This window comes from Triturus cristatus, chromosome 11, assembly GCF_964204655.1.
Source record: "Triturus cristatus chromosome 11, aTriCri1.1, whole genome shotgun sequence".
Classification (NCBI taxonomy): domain Eukaryota; kingdom Metazoa; phylum Chordata; class Amphibia; order Caudata; family Salamandridae; genus Triturus; species Triturus cristatus.
Window position 1 is genome coordinate 644,035,846 of NC_140594.1, and position 24,574 is coordinate 644,060,419.

General features: G+C 45.7%; 1 protein-coding gene across 2 annotated transcripts in view; it reads right to left on the reverse strand.

Annotated features, from left to right (window-relative positions):
• The window catches only part of PASK (PAS domain containing serine/threonine kinase), a 1,318,755-nt gene that overhangs the window by 612,072 nt on the left and 682,109 nt on the right, over window positions 1–24,574 (reverse strand). For both annotated transcript variants that reach the window (XM_085634144.1, XM_085634145.1), the window contains exon 11: window positions 18,869–19,050. In XM_085634144.1, the coding sequence (XP_085490270.1) occupies window positions 18,869–19,050 (182 nt within the window). The remainder of the gene's footprint in view (window positions 1–18,868; window positions 19,051–24,574) is intronic.

Below are 24,574 nucleotides of genomic sequence, written 5' to 3' on the forward strand. Positions count from 1 at the left end.
CCATATTTCTACTACTATTCTCTTTGTTCTCTGAAGGCAGAGGATCCTGTAACCGGCCCAAACCAGTTCTTGGTGCATCCTGCCAGTGCGCACCTTCTTCTTTTGTAGGGGTGGGCCAGGGTCTTCAGACGCGCCACAGGAGGTGGAGCCAGCATTGAGGAGGGCAGGCATGGCCCTATTCAGGTTCAGGTGCTACTCCTCCCACCACTCCTCATGTCGATCGGCCTATTCAGCCTAGTGCTGACTCACCTTGTCTCCTGGAGCCCCCAGACCCTGTCACTCACAAACCTAAACATACAATACACATGCTAGCAGAGGCAGGCTGGATGGTTAGGTAAGAAAATACCGACTTTCTAAAAGTGGCATTATCAAACACAGAATGTTAAAACCAACTTCACTAAAAGAAGCATTTTATCATTCAGGCATACTAAACTTGAATCTTTACCTTGTCCCCCGGGTCAGTTAGGACTATAAGATGTTATAATCAAACAGCCCATTCTGGCCTAGGAAGAGAGGTAGCCTTGCAAAAGTGAAAAACGAAATAGGTTGTAATTCACTATCAGGTCATGCCACACACATCAGGGCATGTCCTACCTTTTACGTACAATGCACCCATCCTGCCTGTAGGCCTACAGTAGGGGTGACTGATAGGTAGAAAAAGGAAGGTTCAAGGACTGGCGAGCGGGTGCACTCGCCAAGTCAACATGGCAGTCCCAAACTGCGCACAGGCTCTGCAATGGCAGGCCTGAGTTACACTTTACGGGCTGCTTTGGTGGGTGGCACAATCGGTGCTGCAAGCCCACCAGAAGCATTTGATTTACACGCCCCGGGCACCCATGGTGCATGATACTAGGGTCTGAAAGTAAATGAAATAATCCAATCACGGAGTCACTAACCCAGGCATCAATTTATCAAAGGGAGAACATGCGCTGTGGCACTGAATAGCAGTGGCAAAGTGCCCAAAGCGGCTAAACCAGCAAACATATAAAAAAACGGAGAAGACAATCAGAAATAATGGAAAGGAGACTCACGCCAATGGTACCAGGTCTAACACACGCTAAGCTGGGATCTTTACATGGTTAATGGACTGAGATACAGGATAATGGGGAAGTGACTTTTAAATATGAAACACATACAGCTATTGCAACAGCTAAATTATGTAAGTTCACTGTAGCACACTGTGCCTCAAATATACTACATTGCTCCATGATGAAAGAAAACACATGGACTCATGAAATCATCAGTGTGCACCATGCAACTGGGACAACTATACCTCTCTACCATTTGCTTAACAAGTGGCCATCTCATGAAAGGAATCAACCTTTTTTCCTATGGGGGTAAAGATGTAAGACAGATGTGGTTGTAAACACAAATACCTATGGGTAAGGGTTTTGGCCAATCGGGTATCTAAACACCGGTTGCCCAAAAGCAAGAAAACCAAATAAAACAGAGGTGAGCAATGTGAAAAAGTGTCGACTCTTCACAAGTACCGATTGTACTTGATAATATCTAGTCTGGCTACCTAAAGTGCTTAGCAGACTACACCAGGGTAAGATACTTAAACTATAAAGAATTTTCTTCCACTGGCCAAGAGAATGCTACAGTCACCATGCTTCATTTTCATTACATAACTATCCGCAAAAATCTTTCCTGGATTCTTTGAGCTAATTATGCAGCTGCACCTTCATCTCTCTAGGACTAACAAATTACACACTGGGATTACCAGATCACTAGATGCACCCAAACAAAGTAAAGTATGTTTTGCTCTGGTAAGAGAAAACCAAAACATGGTGCCTGGCATATATCGGGCATCCATATTTGCACAGCTGTCAATCATTAAGTTTAACAGGTATAATTGTTCTACACACACATACATATTTTTGTTTTGATACTGACGATGCTGCCGATTTCACTCATATTTGTGGTTCAGGTTACCAAACAAGTTAAATGGTGAAAAAAGCAAACTAAACTCATTTTTTTTTAATGTAATATCTGTTTATTGAACATGAACAAATAAAAAATTACACGTGCCACAAAGAGTGAAGGGCAAGGGTGGGGGGGGGGGGGGGTGGGTAACAAATAAGCATCACCAAAATAAACCATCAGTCTTAAGACCCGGCAAAAGAAGGAAGAGATTCAGAGTTTGGGAATTTTCAACACATATGAGAAGAGGGCATAGCGAATGTCCAGGAGAACGTTCTTGCCAGCTCTCACGGAGAGGCCACGCAGGGGGCCAAGAGGCGAGGAACCAGCTAAGGTGATACTGTCCGATTATGAAGGACCACAGCTGCAACCTGGGAATCAAACAATTGATCAAAGCTAACAAAGTCGAGGAAGAGCAAGACCCCCCTCCCAATTGGAAGTTACAGGTTGCACTGCGATAGCATCAATACACTTTGCGGCAAATAACATAAGAACCATCATATAACGAAAAAGAGAGAAGAAGACAAAAAAAGGAAGGAGAAAGAAGGGGGGAGAGGAATCAGAAGAAGGTGAGGACAGACAAGAAAATGAGGGAAGAAAGCGGATGCGCCAAGGTAATGTGGAAGAGGGAAAAAAGGCCAAGATCCAGGGTGGATGCAGGCAGTCCTAAGACTCGGGGGGGGTCCCGCTCAGCAGGCACAGCAGACTACTCTGGGGAGTCTGGTCTCTTGCCTCTAGAAAAAGGCTTTAAAGGATCGTCAAACAGTTGCAGAGTCCGCAATCTAGGAGGCCTCAGGCGGGAATGTTCAGTTTTAGTAAGGTGGTGTATGAGTGGACGCCAGATGCGATCAAAGCGTGTGTCAGTATGAGTAAGACGGGCAGTAAGCAGTTCCAGTGAAAGGACGTCCCACAGTCGGAGAAACCATGCAGCAATAGGCGGGGTGGGGCCGCTTCCAGCAAGAGGCAATGGACTGTCGCACTGCGCCTAGTAAGTGAAGGATGAGATGCCAGTGTGCCGAGGTCATGGCTTTCAGCATGTTGGGCCGAACGCCCAGGAGCACCAGGGACAGGGTAGCAGGGATCGGGGAAACCCACCACCTCTTTAATGTGGCTGAGGACCTCCTTCTAGAAGACAGTGAGCTACGAGCTAGACCACCAAAAGTGCAGGAAGTCCCCTCTATCAGTCTGATGCTCGGGAACATCTGGTGGAGAAGAGTGGGAGTATAATACCACTGTGTCATCAATTTGTAGGCAGATCCGTGCTGAGGAATGCTACGGTACACCTTAGGAATGTCCTTCCACAGACGGTCCCATTCCTCCGGAGACATGTCAGCAGCCAAATCAGATTCCCAGCGAATTTGAGAGCCATGGAGCCGAAGATGCCCAGAGTGTTGAAGAACAGAATAGGTTTTAGAGATGAGGCCTCTAGACCTGTCAAATCTACGGACGAGGGACTCGAAGGGGGTGAGTTGACGAGTCACCTCCCGGGAGTACGCGGGAGAAGACAGCCAGTGACGCAATTGGTAATACTGCAAGCACGCACTGTCAGTAAGGTGGAAAAATTGTTTGCACCGATCAAAGGCGCGGAGGGCAGAACACTGAAAGAAATCTTGGAGAACATGTCGACCCTCTATGGTCCAAGCCTCAAAGGCCCGAGGCTGAAAAGCAGGGGGGAATGCAGAGTTGCGTGTGAGCGGGGTGTTGGGAGAAGGGAAGGTCGTAAGGCCCCGAGAGAGCGCCAGTCTATCCCATATCTCCAAGATCGTTCTCATTGGTGTCACTAAGTAGGCACTACGAGGACGTGCCTCACGCGGAAGCCAGGCGAGGTGCCTCACGCGGAAGCCAGGCGAGGTCCCACAGCGGCCTACAAGCCACCGCCCAGTCCATGTGGAACCAATGTTTTTCACTTTCAGGAACAATCCACTCCGATATAAAACGGAGGTGACAAGCCCAATAGTATTTCAACAAATTGGGACAGGCCAGGCCACCCCGAAATCCGGAAGGATGAGTATTTTGTGAGAGAAGCGGGGACGCGATTTCCCCTATATGAACTTGGTAAAATCTCGTTGCAGGGCCTGGGTATCCACATGCGGAATAGGAGTAGGAAGAGACTGGAACAAGTAAAGAATTTTAGGAAGAAGGGACATCTTAACAGCGTGGAGGCAGCCTAGCCATGCCAAGGGGAGACTTTCCCACGACGCATTTCTTCACGAACAGAGTTGCGAAATCGAGGCCATTTAGAGTAGGACCAAGAAGAGAGTGTAGGGGTTAAGTCTAGACCCAAATAGCGAATCGACTAGTCAGTCCACTGCACCTGGAGCAGGTCCCGCAAGCACTGCACCTCCGATGCCCAAAGCGTGAGATTGAGAGCGTGGGATTTCGCCAGATTAATGCGGTAGCCTGAAGCAGCTTCAAAGGACCTCAAGAGTTCAGCCACTGCAGGAAGAGAAGATGACGGAGAGGACAGGGACAGCAGCAAATCATCGGAAAAGAGAGAGGCCTTATGTTCTGAACCCCCCATACGGATACCCTGGATATCCTGATTGTGGCGGATAGCGATGGCTAGGGGCTTGACGACCAACGCGTAGAGTAGGGGAGAAAGCGGGCACCTCTGACGAGTGCCACGGTGGATAAAAATAGGGATGGTAGTAGAGCCATTAAAACGAATACGAGTGGTAGGTTTCGCATAGGGGTCATCAATTTAGAGATAAATCCAGTTCCCAAGCCAATCTTCCGAAGGACTGCCCGAAGGAAGCCCCAGTCCACATGATCAAACGCCTTCTTGGCGGCAAGGGAAACCAGACAGGCAGGGATGTCTCCGATACACAACTTTTTCACCAAGTGGGCGATACGCAGAATATTGGCAGCGCCTTGCCGGTGGCAGACGAAACCCACCTGATCATGGTCGATAAGCCCCAGAAGATGGGGTTCCAACCGGTTCGCTAAGATTTTGGTGAATATTTTGGCGTCAGTATTTAACAGGGCAATGGGGTGGAAAGAAACCGCCAGGGTCGGGTCCTACCCATGCTTAGGGACCAGCACGATTTCCGCTTCATTAATCGTAGGAGAGAGGCCGATATGGTCTGTAAAGCTATTAAAGAGATGGAGTAGGTGGTCTCGAAATTGCAGGTAGAAGGCCCGGTAAAAAGCAATCGGTAGACCGCCAGGACCCGGTGTTTTACCCGTCGGTAGTTGCTTCAGTGCCTCAGCAATTTCCCCATGGGTAATAGGCTCATCAAGTAGCTCCTTAAAGTAAGGATCAATAGGGTCCCAAGGGCAGGAATCCGGGAACGTCTCGACCGCCTCCAAGGGGCAAGGATCGTGGGCATAATTAGAAGCGTAAAAGGCAATTAGGGTATGCCCAGGAGCCATCGGGACACTTGAGCTTTGCAATGTGGGAGCGAGCAACCTGAGCCCGCAGGCGGCGTGCTAAACACGCACCAACCTTGTCGCCACCTACGTAGAATTTTTGCTTAAGGTTGACAAGCAGCTGTTCAGCCTTATTAGTGTGGTGTAAGCGCAGTTGACTGCGCAGGACAGCCAGACGGCGCTTGTTAGCAAGAGAAGGATAGGCATGATCTTTGTATTCCAGATCTTTAATATCGCAGGAAAGGGTAATAGAGATGGAGGTGATAAATCCCCAAACAGTAGCCTTGAAGACATCCAAACGAACATCCTCGGGTGTATCAGTAAGAGAGTTAGCAGTAAAGAAGCATTCAATCTCTTTACGGATGTCTGCCACATCCACCGGGTCTCGGAGGGCTTGAGGGGGTAGTCGCCACCGTGGAAGGGGGTCATCCCGGGCAGTGGGAGGTTGAAGCACGCAAGCAAAACATGCGCATGATCAGAGATAGAAATGTCCGAAATGTCCGCCGTACAAAGGACATGAGCCAGAGAAAGTGAAAGAAAGAAATAATCAATACGCGAATAGGAACGGTGGACGTGAGAATAAAAGGAATAGTCCCGAGAGTCCGGGTATAAGTATCTCCAGACATCAACCAAACCAAGGTCAGTAATAGCATTCCTGAATTGGGCCGACATCGCCCCAGCTACATGGTGCGCCTGCGCAGTGCGATCCCGCTCGGGATCCCAAACCAGATTAAAACCGCCTCCAAGGACAATAGGGGTAGAGAGAGAGCGTACTAGCGTCCCAAGGTGCTGACGCAAGTACACATCCTGCTTCTGATTGGGGGTGTATATATTAACGAAAGTGCAGGAGCCCCGACCCCAAACCATGTCAATCTTGAGAAACCTCCCGTCTTCGTCGGCTATGTACTGGGAGGACGCCGCGCACCAGCTGGGTGTAAAAAGGATTGCCACACCACCAGTCTTAGATGAGGAACTCGCCCAAAATTGGGTGTGGTATTTGCGGTGGGACATGAGGTGAGTGTCAGAGGAAAGCAGATGGGTCTCAGTAGGAAAACCACATCAGGATCATGCTGGGATAGATAGCACCAAACCTGTCGACGCTTAGTAGGAGAGTCGAGGCCCTTTACAATAAGGGAAAGGAATGTGACAGTGTGGGTCATAGTGTCGGAGAAGGGGGACAGCGCACCCCAGCAGCAGCAATTCGCAGGAGGTAGCGAGACCCAAACCCAGCCAGGGACATACCAAAGAAGGTAAAGGAGACAGACCCCAGGACTGGGAAATCAACAGCCCCCCCCCCCCCCCGAACTGCATAGGAGAGGAGTAGAGGCTGGTTTAACGAGGCCTGGGGCAAAGAGAACAAATAGAGCACCAGGGTAAAGGCCAAGCAGACCATTGCGGAGAAGTCACTCTACTATAGGACTCCGAAGAGGGGGGGGGGGTGTCGGGTACACACTAGGTGGAGAGTCCCCGCCGGCAGCGTCCTGTGCATGGATGTCAGAAGAGCATAACTGAGTTCAGCCACCATGTCTGTACCGGGAGACCCCCAGGGCGAGGAGCAAGATGAAAACATAGCCAGGCATGTCGCAATGTAGAAGGCAACTAGCTCGTGAGAGACGGGGAGGCACTCAAGGAACGAACTTGGTTGATGGCTTCCTGCTTAGCTAGAGATGATTTAAGATCCCTGGAGAGGCGTCTGGAGCGAGGAGGAGGAACAGTGGACCACTCCGGCCGGAGTGGGCCCATAGGATGTGAACAAGAAGACGGGTGGTCATCATTATCAGAGTCAACAGGAAGATGGAGGAGACGCTGCGTCTCCCGTAGGGACCGGACAACTCGCTGCCTGCCCTCCCAGGTAAACATCAAAGCAAAAGGATGGCCCCACTGATATTTAACCTCAAGATCTCTTAGTTTGTCCGTCACAGATTTAAAACCTTTCCTCCGTCGGAGCGTGGAAGGTGCAAGGTCTTGAAACATTTGGATAGAATACATTGTAGGAAATCGCTTGAACTCCTTGTACCTTGCGGAGGATAGCTACTTTGTCTGCAAAAAAGTGGACCCTCGTTATGATGTCCGGATCAAAGTTAGGGCGATTGCGGGGACCAGGTACCCGGTGGGCTCTATCGAGCTTGGGCAGGGAGGTGCCCTCACCTTCGTGGATGGCATGGAGAAGGTCTGCCTTGTACGCCAGGATGTCTTTCCCCTCTGTTCCCAATGGGACACCTCGGATGCGGAGGTTGTTCCATCTACTGCGGTTCTCCTGGTCCTCCTGTTTCAACTGAAGGGTGATATTTTTCTTAGGTCCGACACCTTCTTCCAGAGTCCGTCGATATCTTCCGGACTGGCGTCCATTGTTCGTTCAAGACCATCAACCCTATCGCCAATCTCAGTGACCTCTCTGCGGATATCTTGTAAACCAGCCTTGAAGTCTTGATTTCCTGGAGGAAGGACGACATATAGGCCTGGGTGATGGGCACCCCAGAGGCGGGCAACCCAAAGGACGCCAATGAGATAGTAGGACCTTCCTGCGTGTGAGGGAGTGTTTTGGACCACAAGGAGGTCACCGGATTCCCACGGAAGGCTGCAGCGTCGGACTCCTTAGCGCCTCTATGCTTAGGAGGCATGTCTGCGATGATGTTGGGGACCCAGTGCAAGGAAGACAAGAGCACAACAGCCAAGGATAGGACCCAGGAGGGACAGAGGCAAGGCAGCGGAGGTCCGTGTAGCACAAAGACAGCGTATCCCTTAACACCCAGGGCAAAGACAGGACCCAGCAGCTCCCAAGTGTGTAGGGCCAGTGAGATTATAGGGGAGGCACAGGCAGACACACTCCGGCAGGCAAAGGAGGGATAGTCAGTTAACAGCCAAGCAGAGCCAGCGCAGCAGAGGTCTCCCACAAAGCGGTATTGCAGTCCCACAGCAGTATCCGCAGTGACAAGCGCCCAAAATGGCAGCCGGGGCGGAGCGGATCGTCGTAGGAGAAGAAGCTTGGTCAAGACAGAGCCCCCAGGCAGTCCCCGTAGCATCAGATGGCACCAACGAGCTCCCCCGTAGATAACCGGGCCACCACAGGCTGCAAAGCGGGCCCGATGACCGGAGAAAAGGCTTTCACGGGAGGCGCCCGGAGCGGAGACTCAATGGCACACATCTCACTCCATGCGCGCATAAGCCACACCCCCCTCATATTTTTTTTAATCAACTAACGTTTTTAATTAGCCTTTTCTTACGTTTACTTGCAGACAATGAATTTGAACCAATAAATCTTCCTACCTGTATAAGGTATACAAGACTGTAAGACATTTAAAACTAATGACATATTCCCATCAGACAGTCTCAGCAATAGTATGCACAAATATAGGCTATTACAATTCGTGCATGCATTTGAAAATGTCTCCTATGTATATATGTGGTATTTGTATAGGACGAACCTTGCCAAAAGGCAGTGGAGTGCTGTACAGGTCAAAGGTAAGCATACAGTCAAGCAATAGGAGAGGAAGCTGGATTCTGGGAGCAGGTATGTACCAGTACTGCCTTGTGATGTAGCGTTCTGTAAAGTGGTGCATTTTCTACTCATTCCTAAATTGGGGCAGCATTAGGGGGGTCTTCAGGGATACGGATATGTGTTCGAGACCCTGAGTGCATGGATGGAAAAAGACGGCTGCCTTGTTTTTAGGTCTTGCCTTTAAAGCGCAACAAGACATCTTGCTTACTAATCAGTGGGCTAAACAAACCAGCCACAGCATATCATTGTTATTTTTTCATTGTCACTCATTTGCAATCATTCAATTGGTTAGCTTCTGTAGGCTTCCCTTCCTTTCGTATGTTAGCGCCTCCATGGAGCATGGACAAGTGCCTGTGTTCTTCCTCATCGTTATTCTTCTCCGTCTTTTTGCAATGCGCTATTTTTTTTTTAATAACATTTTGGTATTATTCATGTGGCTTATTATTTATGTTGCTTTCACTCTTTCAGACGTTGCTATCAATGCTTTAGTAATATTGAGACACAACTCAGGCTTATTAAATTATGTTGTTTTCACTCTATCTGCAGTCTCTATGGATGCTTTAGTTACTTACACCCACAACTATATTACTCTACTGCACTCTATGCCACCTTGATCTACACAACTGCACTCTATGCTATTCCACTCTATGCCACACTACTTGCGCCACTCCAATCTACGTACTATAACGTACACTACTCCACTCTATGCCACTCTTCTCTACGCCATTCCATGCCATTCTTCTCTACACCACTCCATACAGTGCCGCTCTACACCACTCCACTCTAAGCACTCTACGCCACCTCACCCTACCCCATTCCATGCTACTCTACTCCACTTCACCCTCCTCTATGCCACTCTACGCCACACCACTAACTTTTAGCCATGCTGAACAGTTGCCACTGTGCTGTACAACATGGCTAAAAGATATTGGCAAAGCCAAATAGCTCTCACATAGGCAAGATCTAATAGCTTTGCTAATGATTGTTTTCTTTTTTTCACTTCTTGCTCTCCATTTGGATGGTGTTCTGGCTGCGAGTCTGCCAAGAGCTACTGCAGAAGGTGAGCTTGTTATGTATGCCTTAAATGCCCTGCCAATGAGAACAGAAGATGGCACTTTTGCATGGTTCTTTCAATGCTAGCATCACAATTCCATTCTTGAAATGTAGTGCAGGTTTGTTTCTCTTGCTTAGCCAAATACAAGCTAGCAATTGCTCTACCTACTTCCCTCATACCTTACTCTTGTCCTCCAGCTCCAAACATATTTTAGGGTTGGTTAGTCATAAATGAGGGCAATCAGTACGTTTTTGTCACCCTGGGTGATGGTTATCTTATTGCAAATTAAGATATAGGGCCATGCATTGAGAGGTACAGTCTAGCAGGATTCAAAAGTATAATGCTTCAAGTTCTGAATAATTTAATTTCAGTGTCCCACCAACTGTTGTTTAGAACATTTGAGGATCAGAAGAAAAGGTTATTAGAAGGTCTTACATAGATAGTCTAAATTCACACAAACACACTCTGAGGAGAGACTGTAGGTATGAGGTGGATAAAGAGACAATTTTACATCCGGTTGTTCTGCTTCATCATAAGGCCATTTCGACTTAAATTAATCGCTTGCAGTGTAGGAACCTACCTACAAATGGATCCCCTACTCATGTGGCTAGGTGTTTGTAGTAAGAACTGTGTAAGGTAAATTGATTACATACATTTTAAAAATTACCAAACTTGTTACATCAACATTATAGAAAAAAACACTTTTGACCTTGCAGATCTGTATCAGCAAAATGTGGCATACTTTGGCAGTAGAACACACAAAGCAATCTATTCAACAAACTAAATAGCTGTTTTTGAAGCTCCCAATGTAAATTATTGATTATCTGGTAAAGAAAACCCCCCAGAGACACAGAATTAAGGACCTTTTTTAGAGTTTGTAAACATGGACTCTGTCACAAACATGGCACTGTCCCAAATCGCCTTATTACAAGTGGAAATTACTAAAATGGAGTTGTAATATGGCAGACTGGAAATCTGTCACATTTGTGATTGAGTACTCTAGCCTACCAAACTCTAAATAAGCCCAGTAATCTTTCAAATACCATGATCTCTAATCATAAGTTATGCAAATGCATGCATTGCCATACAATGTATTTGGATTTGTGTATACTCTGACAGTCTCTGGTGTTAACAGTTTAACTCCTCCAAGTTTACTTGGCATAATACAGTATATATGTATTTGTTCTATTTTACCAATAACTTGAAATCGAACGAAAGAGGTTATTGAAAAAGAAAACAAGGGAAAGTGACAACTTAATGTATTGCATTACACCTTGTGCTAGTGTCAAACCACACTGGGGAGGGGCAATGGGCAAGCAGGGGCTACTGAGCGTTAACCAAGGGGTTTTAGATTGTTTGCTTCTTATGTCCTAGGGTCCTTCCTATTATGGCTGTACAAACAGGTCAAAGTTAAACCCTTTCTGCAGTTGATTCTCAGGGTAGCGAGGAAGAGCAGACATAAGATTCTCAGGAAGGTAGCGCGGGGGTGCTGGAGCTTAGAGCCCAACAATCAATCAATCAACCAACTCAATGATTTGAATATCCAGCTCAGTGCTTCTCTTTACAACAAAGTAAGCACTCTGTTGCACACTAGGACTTAATACTACACACTACTAGCAGCAAAACTCTAGATAGTGATACTGGGTGCTCTTTAGTTTGTTCAGTGCCAACCCCGCTCACTCACTGTACACTTTACCTGGGCGCTCTATCTGCCGTCCTTGTTGGCTTCCATTTCTGTTTCCTATGGGGAAATAGACTGGCATGAATCGGGCACAGGTGCGGATTAAATCACCCCCAAAAACAGTATGTGTGCTCAGTTTTTCAGTCCTTACCTGCTGGCTTGTGATTCTCAGTTTCGTGATTCACAAATGGTATATAGAGAAAGGACCTTCCTCTATACCATGAGGGCCGAGAGGAACTCACAAGAGGGAGTACGCCCTCCCTGGTATTGACACTAAACCACAAGAAGTACTCCTCTGGTATGCAAATCGTGTACAAGATGTGCTGCAGGTAGACCCTGATACATTAATATTGGGAAGTCCCTATGTGAAGCTACTGGTGGTAACCCACTAGGAATTGGGGAAGGAGGTCAATCCTTTTGTTTTATTTACCCTCACACACCCTAGTGGTGTAATGCTTCATCATTGGGTCACCCTGATGCCTAAAAGTCAGGGTGGGCTCGACCATATTTCAGGGAGCTCTTAGTGATAGATTGGCCAGAGGGAGTTTAAAGATTAAAAGCCCACAGACCGATCCCAGTTTCCCTTTATTCTTGGATCTGTCAGGGATGTTCAAAAATAAAAAAGACAGGGTCAATCAGAGTATTATGGTCCTAAGACCCTGGTGCCAACATGTTTCAGTCCGCTAATGCCCGTGGAGGGTGCTGGACTTTGTTCAGGGCTTAGGTAAAACCTCCCTGGAACTAGAACACGTACTGGGACTTTCCCTATACTGTTATTTTTACAAAGGGCAGGTAGCTGCTCCTTTTCTGGACATGGATAATTTAGCACGTCTATTACTCCATCTGTAAGAGAAAAATGAAACCATACATAGTGTATCATTGACAACACCAATATTTCTGCTTCCCATGTGAGATGTGCCTGTGGACATACCTGTGAAATTCTAACAGGCAAGTCAAGACCACACCTCGTCCAACCTACCTATTTGGTGTGTGTAGGATGTTAATATTTTAGTTTTACCACATTCAGCTAGGTGGCTACAACTAGTGAAGTGGCGACATCTGTCGCATTCTGTCCATATCCACCTTATTGTGAACATACAATCATTGTGCAACACACTGTGTCTCGCACTCCAAATAGCAAAGCGCCACTATCGTTAGCTGTGTTTTTTTATATATATATATACACACACTCAAATGCATACACCTGCAATCCTTACCCCAGTTTGAGAGGAGAAGTGTCTCGCATGAGACCTCACGTAAACGGGGTAGCCTTATAGTCAAACACTGTGTCGCATAGTAATAAAATATAATCCAACAATTTGAGGAACCAGATATACAGGAGACACAAATAAACAAAAAGGAAAGGGTGATAGAGCCCCCAACAAGATTACTGTCATGTAACATTTGCCTCAGTTCTGAGCATCGCTGGCACGTACCTGCAGTCGGGGGTATTTGGTAAATCTACTTACAACGCCAAAGGCCCTGCCCCGCCGGATTAACCTGATCGGTGTGGATCCCAAGGCTTCTCGCAACTGAGGGGCCAAAGAGAAGCTTATTTAAAGGTCCATTTAGGCGCGAAAAGAAGGGAGAGAGACCAACCCACTTGTCGGCCTGTTGCTGTTTCAACGAGTCTATCCTGCGTAGCGCGTCAAGCGCGAGCTGAGCATGCCGGAAACTGTAGTTGGCGCTGGGAGTTGTAATCTGCGTTACTGGGTGTGCCCGCTGGAAGTGCCAAGTGAATTCAGAATCTGATGAGGAGGTTATACTTATAACTTATATGATTTAACTGTGGTATTTCTCCTTAGATGTATTTTGGACTTTCATTGTAACGTGGTGCTTAAAGGAGTGCGAAATGGAGCATCATCCGCACGGGCAGGGAACCCTGGGGCACGAAGTTCCCATCACTGCACTTTACCCTATTGTTTTTTTGTCCAGGTTGGTTGTTAAAACGAAGGAGTTAAGATGAAGATAGTAGTTGTGAACTATTGGCCCTTCGACTTAGTACTCTACTTTAGTTCTAAACAGAAAGTACTACACTTGTGATGGTCAGAAGTGCTAACCAGTTTCTCCAAGGCTGGTGTACACCGCCCTGTATCTTGGGCGCAACCATGCACTCAGATGAGTGGTGATGCGTTGGGCTTCTTTAGCCTCTTCTGCCTTGGTGATGGCCAGTATTGAGCAGCGCATGCACCACTTCTTCAGGTGCACAGCAGAAGGGAGGCATCAATCAATATTTGGTCCAGTTCTGACAGGACCAATGTGGAGTGTTTGCAGCCTCTGGGTCTTGGCAACGAGCCCACGCTGAAGCTGGGTAGTCCGCCGACATAGCCCCCTAATGGGCCTTGTGACACTCGGGTGTTACAGGTGCATATAGGCTCATCATGAAATCGCTAGTAGTTGCCCTGCAAAACCCGGTCACAACTGAGAGTTGCAGCCCCGCACAGGATGATCACTGGGCAGATACGGCTCTACACTGGTTGTAACCAACTTCAGCAGTTGCAGCCTCGAACAAGTCAATCTCTAGGGAGACGCAGCACTGCATGGGTCGAGTACAGCTTCACAGTTGCAACAGGGCACAGGCAGGTCTCTAGGTAGATGCAAGCCCAGCTCCAGTAGGGGTACAATTTCAGCAGTTTCAGACAATCACCAGCCTATATCTGTGCAATGATGGAGACGCGGTTCCTTCCTGAAGCACCATCGGTGCAATTGGTTCTCCAGGATTGCTATACAGCAATGTTTTTTACTTTTGTGATCCAACAGTCTTCGGCGATGCACTGCACCTCCACCTTACTGCATATTTTCTCCTCTTTTAGGGCAGGTATGCCCCTCTTCCTCCGCTCCGCAGGCAGGCTTTTAGGTGCTTCAGTATAGATCCACAGCTTCTCCAGCAAGAGATTCAGACTTCATGTGATGTCACCTTACCTGTCAGGCAGACACCAGCCATGGTTGTGCAACGGTCCGCTAAGTACTCTGCAGACCACTATTTTCCTCTGCCATAGAAGACATGTAACTGATACAACAAGCAGGGTATTGGGTTCCCACTTCTATACAGCAAAAGTAGACAAGGCACGGGTAGCCACTGTCTGAAATTGTAGACCCGGTTTAGTGTGGTTCTCGTTTCAAGTGTAGCCTTCAGGCTGGAGCACCCTTAACAGAGGCACTAAGAAGTGTGAGGTTTCTGCATCTGGCTGTCATCACCACAACTGAAGGAATAATTAGGCAAAGAAAAAAGAGCAAGTTTTTCTTAAAAGCTCCCTCACCTTTCATAACAGAATCTGGAGTCCCACCCCTCAGCACTATCACCGACCAGATAGTAGTGTTCAGGAAACTAATCGCCAGCTCCTTGCTAAGGCCTCAGATTAATTAACAAACCTTCGTCTCGTTGACCTTCATTTCAGTGGCCACGCCCATTCTCTCGAGCTTCAGGGTGTGAGCAATACACTTCTACTATCTAAACGCAAAATCCATATCTCCTTCTTGTGCAAAACAAAGGGTATCCAAAATGTATCCTACCACCCTCCATTACTCTGGCTCACTTACACCATGCCTGTACCACAGAGGATATACACAACATGCCTAACATGTACTGTGATATTGGTGCAAAGGACTGTGTTAGCACTTAAAAGCAGACCTTCATATGAGCAAGCCTTTACCCAGTGACTTAGATGAAGAGGCCTAGTCACACTATCAATATACGAACCATTGCATTCTGCCAGCACCGTTCTATGTACTAACCCCATTGACAGAGACATTAGTACGCTGTCATAAAGCTGAGAGAATGATTGGTGTGTCCTTCCTGTTCACAGGACAGGTCCAGAACCTACAAGTAACCAGAGACAGGCCTGGACCTCTGTGTACATTCTAATTTAGTGTGATGCCAGGGCTAAAAATCAAGCGTCAGGATGCCAGATACACTCAAGTGGCCTCATGGCCAAGTACAATCAGAGATGGCAACAGCTCTTTAAAACTATTGGTGAGTGACCTGCTGTAATGCCTCTCACACCCACCTAGGGTTTAGATCAGAGCCCTGTCAGATGTTGGAGCCTCGTTGTCCATTGCTGCTGCACTGGAGGTGCTCTTGGGGCCACCCTGAGCAGAGCTCCAAGACCAGAGCAAAATTCGAAGTCTACCCTCAGCCCTCATTGGTCCATAATGCTGTGGCCAATTGGGTAGGTGATGGAGCTTTGGGTCTTGCCCGTGACAACACAAGACTATGAAGGATTCGAATGGGGACTCGTTTAGGACATCACTAGTCTCCCACAGATGTGGAGACGATGATGAATAAACACTGAAGCAGAAACTCTCCCTGCCTGGTCTTCTTCATCCTCCTTTCTGTGGGCCTTCACCCGAGGCCTGCATGTGATTCCTAGCCTTAGATTTCAAAAGTGCCATGAACATGGAGAGTGTGCATGTGGCAGACCCTTAGGAGTTTTCTGGTTTCTGCATGTGGCATCATGAAGAACGTACATCTGTGCATGTGAGCAAGATCAACTTGGTTAAAACCAAAGAGGAGGTGTTACTCACAGGAGATTCCATTTGGAATGGTGGTCTGGTAAAATTTCGAAGAGGTTGGGTTCAACGTCTTCCATATGCAAATGAGGTCTGCATTGGTATTGCTGGAGCAACTGGCTCATGAACAGTGGAACCCAGGTGGACTATCGGAGTGGAGTGCACGACTAGTAGTTCAAGAGGAAAGACTACTCCAGATGTTGTTGATAAATTTGGAGGTTCTTTTTGCTCACTTCCTTTTAGGTGGCAGACTTCTACTGAAGTGGCTGGGGCAGGATTGATGTGGTTTATTTAGGAGGAGGATTTAGCAGTTTTATCTGCAGGTGTAAATTCTAAAGCACTCCCTCCTGGTACTTATATCTACCCCCACCCCGGATTTCTTCTGTTCATTTTATTTTATCCGTTGATCCCAACTCGTTCCTGGCCAATTCTTTTTCTTAATTTGACCATGGCTGCCTCTCTGGACTCTCCCACACTCCTTGATCTGTCCTCAATTTACCCCATACTTGGTTATCCGTTTTGTTTGCCTTCTCCCACCTTTGAACCTGTCCCTGTCTTCTTCGTTTTATTCCCTCCAGCTAGGATGTCTGTGTCACCTAGGCTACACTAGCAGGGATGATAGTGCTTTCTGGTTGAGTAGGGAGGGGCTGATTGTATAAAGTGATCTGGGTGGTCCATACCCCAATGGTCTTTGACGGTAACTTTTGTGGAGCACTTGTGGAGATGCTTGCATATTTTATCTTATTTGTATACCTTTGGAACTATAGCTGGAGCAGCTTTCTTTTTCAAACTATATGTTTCAGACGGAGCTTGACCGCTAATCTACACTACCAAGTTATTGTGTTTTTTCGTGTTTTAGTTCAGTATAAACCTCAATATCTTCTTTTTATACTCTGAGACATACCTGAATAAAAAGAAAGCTACAAATCAAGAGATTAGCATTTTGTGCTTAAACAAATAAAATGTGTAAGACCAAAATCACTGGTTTGCAGAAACGTTAAAAAACGTTTCAGAACTAGGATTTGCCTAGAAGATTCTTTAGCTTTAAGACTAAAATGAGTTCAGGGGAAAACAAGAGTTAGTAACACCTTTCAATATCTCCACAAAGAACTGATCCTAAGAATCAGAAGCAGAGATCAAAATGCCTTAAGGATCCATCTATGAAAAAGCAGAGAAAGTATTTGTAAGGAGGAAGCCATGATACTCTGTACACCTGTGCCATCCCGTGTCCCTGTGAGTTATCCTGTATTTTTGTTTTTTGGCAACAATTTCTGGGCCCAATCATTGTGAAAGAATTCCTAAAATGCAAATTGGTCCTCCTTTAGGGCACCCTTTGGTGTGTGTTGGAAAGTGAGACATCTGTTGATCACCACACTATGTAATATCAAGAGGTTATCACCTCATCGCCATATGCCCAGGCATTTGCAGCATTTTATAGTTTTAGGCTGCATAGTTACACTCCAGGCAAATGCCTACTGGCCTCTTTGTGTAAAATAAGTAATGGCTTGGGACAGACAAGTGCCCTGGTCGAGATTAATTTGTTTTTTTAATACAGCTCTTCATACTATTGTTCTGCAATTTCAAGTGCTTTAAATAACATATGTTATTTTTACCCAATTTATGGGATTCAGTTCACCAACTTCGGAAGGAAAGAGGGCTAGGTTTGCCAGATTATGCCCCCCACATCACCATGTGTCAGCAGCAAACATTCAGTTCACTGGGCCAACCTAGTGGCAAGTTTAAAAAGTTCATAATTGTATGCATAAATTTTGCAATATGGATTAAGAACATTAGAATGAGTGCACACAGTAAATCATTTGCAATCACTAAAATTCCACCAGTTGCATGGCTTGCCCCTATTTGATTACAAACCTTTGTTTGTGAGACTGGTGGTTGCACGATGAAGATTGGTAACTGCCAGCAGGACAAGGGCAGAACCCCCTCTGTTCTTTTTGTTTCATGGCCGCATACAATAATTGCAGAATTTCTGCAACAGTAGGCCAATGAAGATTGTATCGGACTATCTGCATGTAAGCAGTGGCCACTCTAGTGTATTCTTAGAAGAAGGCAAAAAGTGCCGTTTGAGGAAATGACCTTCAAAAGGGAATCTCTGACTAGTCTGATTGGAAGCATTTGGATTTTTTTGTGGAATACACAGACCCTGACGGGCAGTGGGCTGTTGCCCAACCACCAGGTCAAAACTCTAGTTGGACATTCATACCTTCATTGCAACTGTGACCAGCGTGTTGAACTGTAACTTGACTCACTCTTCACCGTATGCCTTGAGGTACGGCTTAATTGTTTGTCCACGTCTACCCTGAGCATCAGTGAAGCCAACTTTCTGTCATGGACAGAGACCCTAGGGTCCTGGTTAGTGAAGAAAACCAGCAATCTGACCTTTGATAGTGGCTGCTTGTAGCAGTGGATGGTTGTCACCTTCAATATGGTGAAAAGCCTCACCGTATTCTTACCTTTACTGAGTCAAGAGGAACTGCTTGAAATAAAAACAATGTTGCAAAATGACGTATGGGATGCTGGAATGAAACTGCCCACTGAGGAACGACAAGGAAGGTGCAGGACGTGACAGACACAACATTTTTAAGTTTTAAAGGTTTTACTCTGACCTCTCCCTGAAAGCAAGATACAATAAATACAGAAGGCTCTGCAAAAGCAAGGAACTCGGGGAGATGCATAGTTTATTTTACAAAAATATTTCCACTTTGATTCCTGATGGACATTATGTGATTTACTGGGCAAAGCCTAATCAAAGGGTGGTAACCCATAGATCCTTGAAGGAGATGTGCAGTAAACAAATGCTTCTTTGACTACTCACCTCACCGAGACTGAGTGCAGAGATCTCTGCAATTGACTGGGAGGAAGCTGTTAAGTTTGACAACAGGAACTGTCTTTGCACTGCCGCCTCCTTCCTACTCTCCATAAAGTCCTTCAGTACCCAAACGCAGAACAGGGGTGGTGAATCTGTCAATTCAACTCGTTTCACCTGAAAACGGATACCTGCAAAAATAAAACTCATTACAATGCAAACATTTAAATACAAAGCACTTGTCAACAAATTAGACATTATCAACATCGTCAATGGCTTCAGGAAGGCTATTCCACATAGATGGTCATTGTCTTATGTAGGATTGGAAGGATAAATGGGGTGGAAGAGAAGTACTGGAATGTACCATACTCAGTCAAGATTCTAAGGGATGGGTGGAGGAAAGAATGTGTCTAGGAGAGACATAGGGAAAATATACTTAAAAACATCTAATCCAATCTTAGTAAACCACCTTCCATTTAAATGAGCAGGAAGGAAATCAAGACCTACAAGAAAGTATATTATTAACACTGCTTGACAAGTGTTTCAACTTAGGACAGAGTACTCAATGAAATCAAATGCTATCTTTTCTGACCGGTAAATGGCTATGATATCTCGATATATTCTCTGTACTGAACATTTGAGTCACAGGGTAACTAACCGAACACATTCAGAGTCTTTCTATTAGCCTTTAACTATTTTCTTCTTAGGTGTGGTTCAGCAGATCATGAATAAAAGCACTGCCAATGTCAACAGGTCTAGCTTATAAATATAAGTGCCTCTGCAATCGTCATTGATGGATTCAAGCACTCAATATTTTGTCACATATGCACTCTGTAACTTATCCTTGCATCGATGCATTAATTCGTCTACCCACTGACGCATTCATCCACTTACACAACAGTAAAAAAGACACACACAAACTCAGCAGTATATACAAGATAAAGTAAAAGAATACAAGTAGAAAAAGAAAACATACTGCTGCCTACATGCAACAGGCATGTGCTTTCAATAACAAATACATTTAAACATACCAGCAGCAGGTTGTGCTGCAGTGGTATTGTACATAGTGTATTGTTGTTTAAAAGCTCCAACATGGCCGCCAAATTTAGAACCAATGAGCTGGTCATCCGGGAATAGTAAAACAATGACACACCATGGGCAAGGTCATTTTATTATTGTTATCTGGTTTAGAGAAAGTGGCTGCACGTGATGCAGCGCACAACAGATTAAATCAGCTATAAGAAAATGGTTCATTCGCACTGTTTAAGGAGCTGCTGTGTGCTCTAAAAAACGAAAAGAGAAGGATAGAAATATACAAGTGCATATAGGAAAAGAAAATGGAAAACTAAAGGACTGGCCCACCAGCTTTCGCACTGAAGCACACCAATTTTAAATTAGATAGACACATGTAATCAGACAAATTCTGTGACTGTAAGGCATGAGAGACAGTGGCTAAAGAGGACTTACCTACTACCCCATGCTGTATGCTTTCAAGGATAGCAGAGTATAAATGACACTGATATTGAAAAATGGCAGAAGAAGCTGACCCAAAGCCCCTCTATGTATAAACATTTTCATGAATTTACATTTATGAATGTATGCATTTAATAATGAACTTTTTTGATGACAAGATCCTGGCAGACAGCTTAGCCTGTAAGGCCTTTCGAAGGTATTCTAGCGCACAAATTATTAAAATACAAATTTTCTACCTTTAGGGTTTGATAACTGGGTAATAAACGCCTAAAGCCTTGACTATAAAGGTAATGAGATTTCAGGTAATAAACTAGATATCTGTAGGCTTCAACACGGTGAAAAAACAACCCACCATTAAAGGCCTATTGGCTTTAACCTATGCATATCATAATGAAGAAATCAGACCTACCACCTTTGTTGTAATGTTTTATAATAAACAGATCAGACCTATGGCATACCAGTGAACCAAACAGGCTTATAGTCTTTCTCATTCACTTGTCACCATAACCAACCTATACCTACTACTGTATTGAGCATAAGCTTTCCCAGAAGGCAAAAATTAAGTTTATCAAAATAAAAGTACAAATATATTCAAAATTACAGTTATAAAAACAATATAAAATCCCTCCCAAAAAGGCCTAATAAAGATTATCGTTCGGCAAATACACTGTCTGTGAGTGAGCCATTAACGCAAAAATCCCTAACCAACTACAGTAATCTATAACATTTCATGTAAAAAACTACCTGCCAATATGCTTTAGCAAAATCTAATAAAAAATCATCCTTATAAGCTTATTGTTTTTAACACTCGCTTTTCACTACACATAAATTGGGCCTGCTAGCTGGGACATAACATCTCATAATAAACAAATCCAACCTACTGATTCTGACATAACATTTCCCAATTAACCATTAAGGCCTCTAACCTTTAAACCTGGCTTGACACCATAACCAACATAGGTCTTCTAAAGTGTGCATAAGCTGCAAGCATATAGTTATACAATTACAGTTGACAAAAAAATATACAACCCCTCTGAAAGCTACTTAACATGAGGATTATCACAGTCAAAATCTTCTTTATCATAGGGAGGACCAACACCACAACTCTTGTCTACAGGGGAAATTTATGAGATTTCATGTAGCAAAATACTTGTCTACAGCACCTATTTATAACAGTGTAGCCTACTGGCTATAACAATTGTTTTTCGTAATAAATAAGCAAGGTCTAATGCCTTTGTCATAACGTTTCATAACAAACAGATCAGGCATATGGCATCAGACATAACTTTTGCCTATGAACCTGTCCAGCCCCTAGCATTGATCATTGGCTTGTCAATAACCAACTCAGGTCTATTATATTATGAATGAGCATTCCCACAAAGCAACCATCTGACATACAGCGATACATTTCAAAATATAAATAAACTAAGATTTGGCAAATCAAAATACAGTCTCTCCTAGGAGGAAGTAACAAGAATTATTACAGTGAAAATCGTCAATCCCCCACTGTTTCGCAGAGGGGGTAACGGACACCAAACTCCATGGCTACTACATCAATCCAGGAGATTCCATGCAACAAAATACCTCCCTAAAGAGTACAATTCACCCTTAAATGCTTATTGAATTTAAGATATGCTTTTAGTACAGAAGCAGCCAGACTAGTGTAGGGTGCGGCTTGTGGCCTGGGGTGCCACCCCAGGCCTACCACTGTAGTATTCTCCGCCAGGGAAGGATGGATTCCACTGCCCAACAACTACAGAACAGATCTGCCGGCATACCTACAACACGCCAGGGACATCCAAATATAAAGACCAAACATGACCAAAGATAAGTCTTTCGGGGGAGCCGCCAAGCAGAGTACTATGGACCGCAATACCGGGGCTGGGGCCACAGCTGCAGACGCTGAGGGGGGCTCTAATGCTCCGCCAGATAATGCCGCATTAATAGCAGCGATAACCCAATAAGAGTGGCGTTGGAAACCCAGATTGGCTCAGTTGGCTGAGAGGTGTCGCTGCTGCGCCAAGACCTCCGGAGAGCGGTCGAGCGCCTCACAGGGGCAGAGACCAGAGTGTCGGGAGTGGAGCATGCCGCCTCTGTGCTGCAGACCAAAGTCTCCTCCATAGAGAAACTCACCAAGGGCCTAGCAACACGAGTTGAAGACGCGGAAGGACGGGCCCGCAGAAACAACCTTCCTTTGGTGGGCTTCCCCGAACACTGGAAAGGTAAGGACACCGAAAAGTTTATATTGGAATGGCTTGCATCCTGGATGCCGGCAGAGGCCCTCTCCCCCTGCTTTATTGTGGAACGGGCACACAGGGCCCTGTTGCAGCGCCCACCGCCGGGAGCACTGCTGCATCCCTTAATTGCGCGCATTTTAAATGACCACGGTCGAGATCTTATCCACAAACATGGCAGGATGAAAGGGGACCTCTACTATGACTCACATAGAATCATGATATTCCGGGACTATACAAGAATGGTCCTGCCGCAGCGGCAATCTTTCCAAGCAGCCAAGGCCCACCTATGGGAGCTTAAAATCATATACTCACTTTAATTCCCCGCCTGCTTGTGGGTTGTATACAATTCTTGCACCCTGTTTTTGGACATACCAGAAGACGTGTGTCACAGGACCGATGAACAGATGCAAACTAAGTTGCACACCCCGCCTCGCCACGACTCCGATTCGTCATCCGGAGAATCCCATCGATTGGGAAAACAGCAGAAGGGAAAGCTGCGGCACTGATCCACGTCTACGTGGCGTTCCAAGAATTGAGGTGATGAACAAGGAAACCTGTCAGCAGCAGAGGCCTCGACACAGCACAAATGAATTCAAACGTGGACCAAAGACACTAACCTGAAATGCTAATACTATGACTTAGTGCAGCCAGCTATCTTTCAACAGTGGGCTGGAATACCAGAACTCTTTTCTTTTTCCCTTTAAGTTGCCACTATGGCTCACGGGTGTTTGGGGATCCATTGGATAGATAGGCTGTCACACTCCTGTTGGGGTCGATATGTGTCTCATCCACAACAGATGCTTCAACCGCTTTGAGGTATTGGGTGGGTGGGTGTTATAGTTTGTGGGGTGGTTTGTTTATCATTTTATCCCAATGCATAGATGCTGAAATGTTAGATAGGTGCTCCATCATACAACCATACACATATAACCACTTACTACATGTCACTGTCATCACAAACAGATGATACCCTAAAGGAGTCAACTGCGAATCATGAGTTAGAACATAAGGGGCCTGCTAGATAAAATTAAATGGGGGCGATACTCCGTCAGGCAAAACGATCTAAAGCTTTCATACTCTTGTTGCAGGAGACGCACCTTCTGGGCACCAAGACACCCTGCCGATCCCGATATGGCTATGACCTAATATTTCATGCTGGGTTTGCATGGGGCTCGGGGGGGGGGTCATTTTGATACACCGCCGGATCCCATTCCTACTGTCACGCCACTTGGTCAATCAACACGGGATATACATTATCGTCCAAGGGGATATCTATGGAGAACAATTTTTAATTGGCGGCGTCTATGCTCCACCCTCACTTTCTCAGACATTCATTGAATGCCTGGTAGATGTATGGGGACAGCTCTCGGAATGTTTTCATGGGTGGCGAATGGAACGACGTGATGCACACATCTGTCGATCGTGGAAGACCCCCAAGGGACATAGAGAGGCCAAATGAGTCAAAGCATTTTTCCCTCACAAACATGGTCGGCTGGGTTGATACCTAGAGAACACTCCACCCATACGACACGGTTTATACATACTACTACTCAGTACACGATACCCTATCCAGGCTCGATTATATATTTATTCAAGAGAATCATCTTCACAGAATAGTAGAAGCCACCATTCTACCATGGGGGCTATCCGATCATTCCCCAATAGCGATACTACTCCCAATAGGCCCAAGTCGACGTCCATTCCGGTGGCGGCTCTCCCCCTGGCACATGCAGAACCTTAAGTATAAGTCCCATATCCATAAAGCCACAGCGGAATATTTCACTCTCAACTTGGAGTCAGTCTCTTCACTGGAAACACTATGGGAGGCCATGAAACCCACTATATGTGGGATAGATGTCAGTAACACCACAGCGGAACGCAAACACCAGATGTGTAAACTCATACAGTTAGAAACACACATAACAATGTTAGAAGGACAGGGTCAAGACGGCGTCGCACACTTAACTTGTAGGAGCTTACGGCTCACTCAACAACAATATAAAAA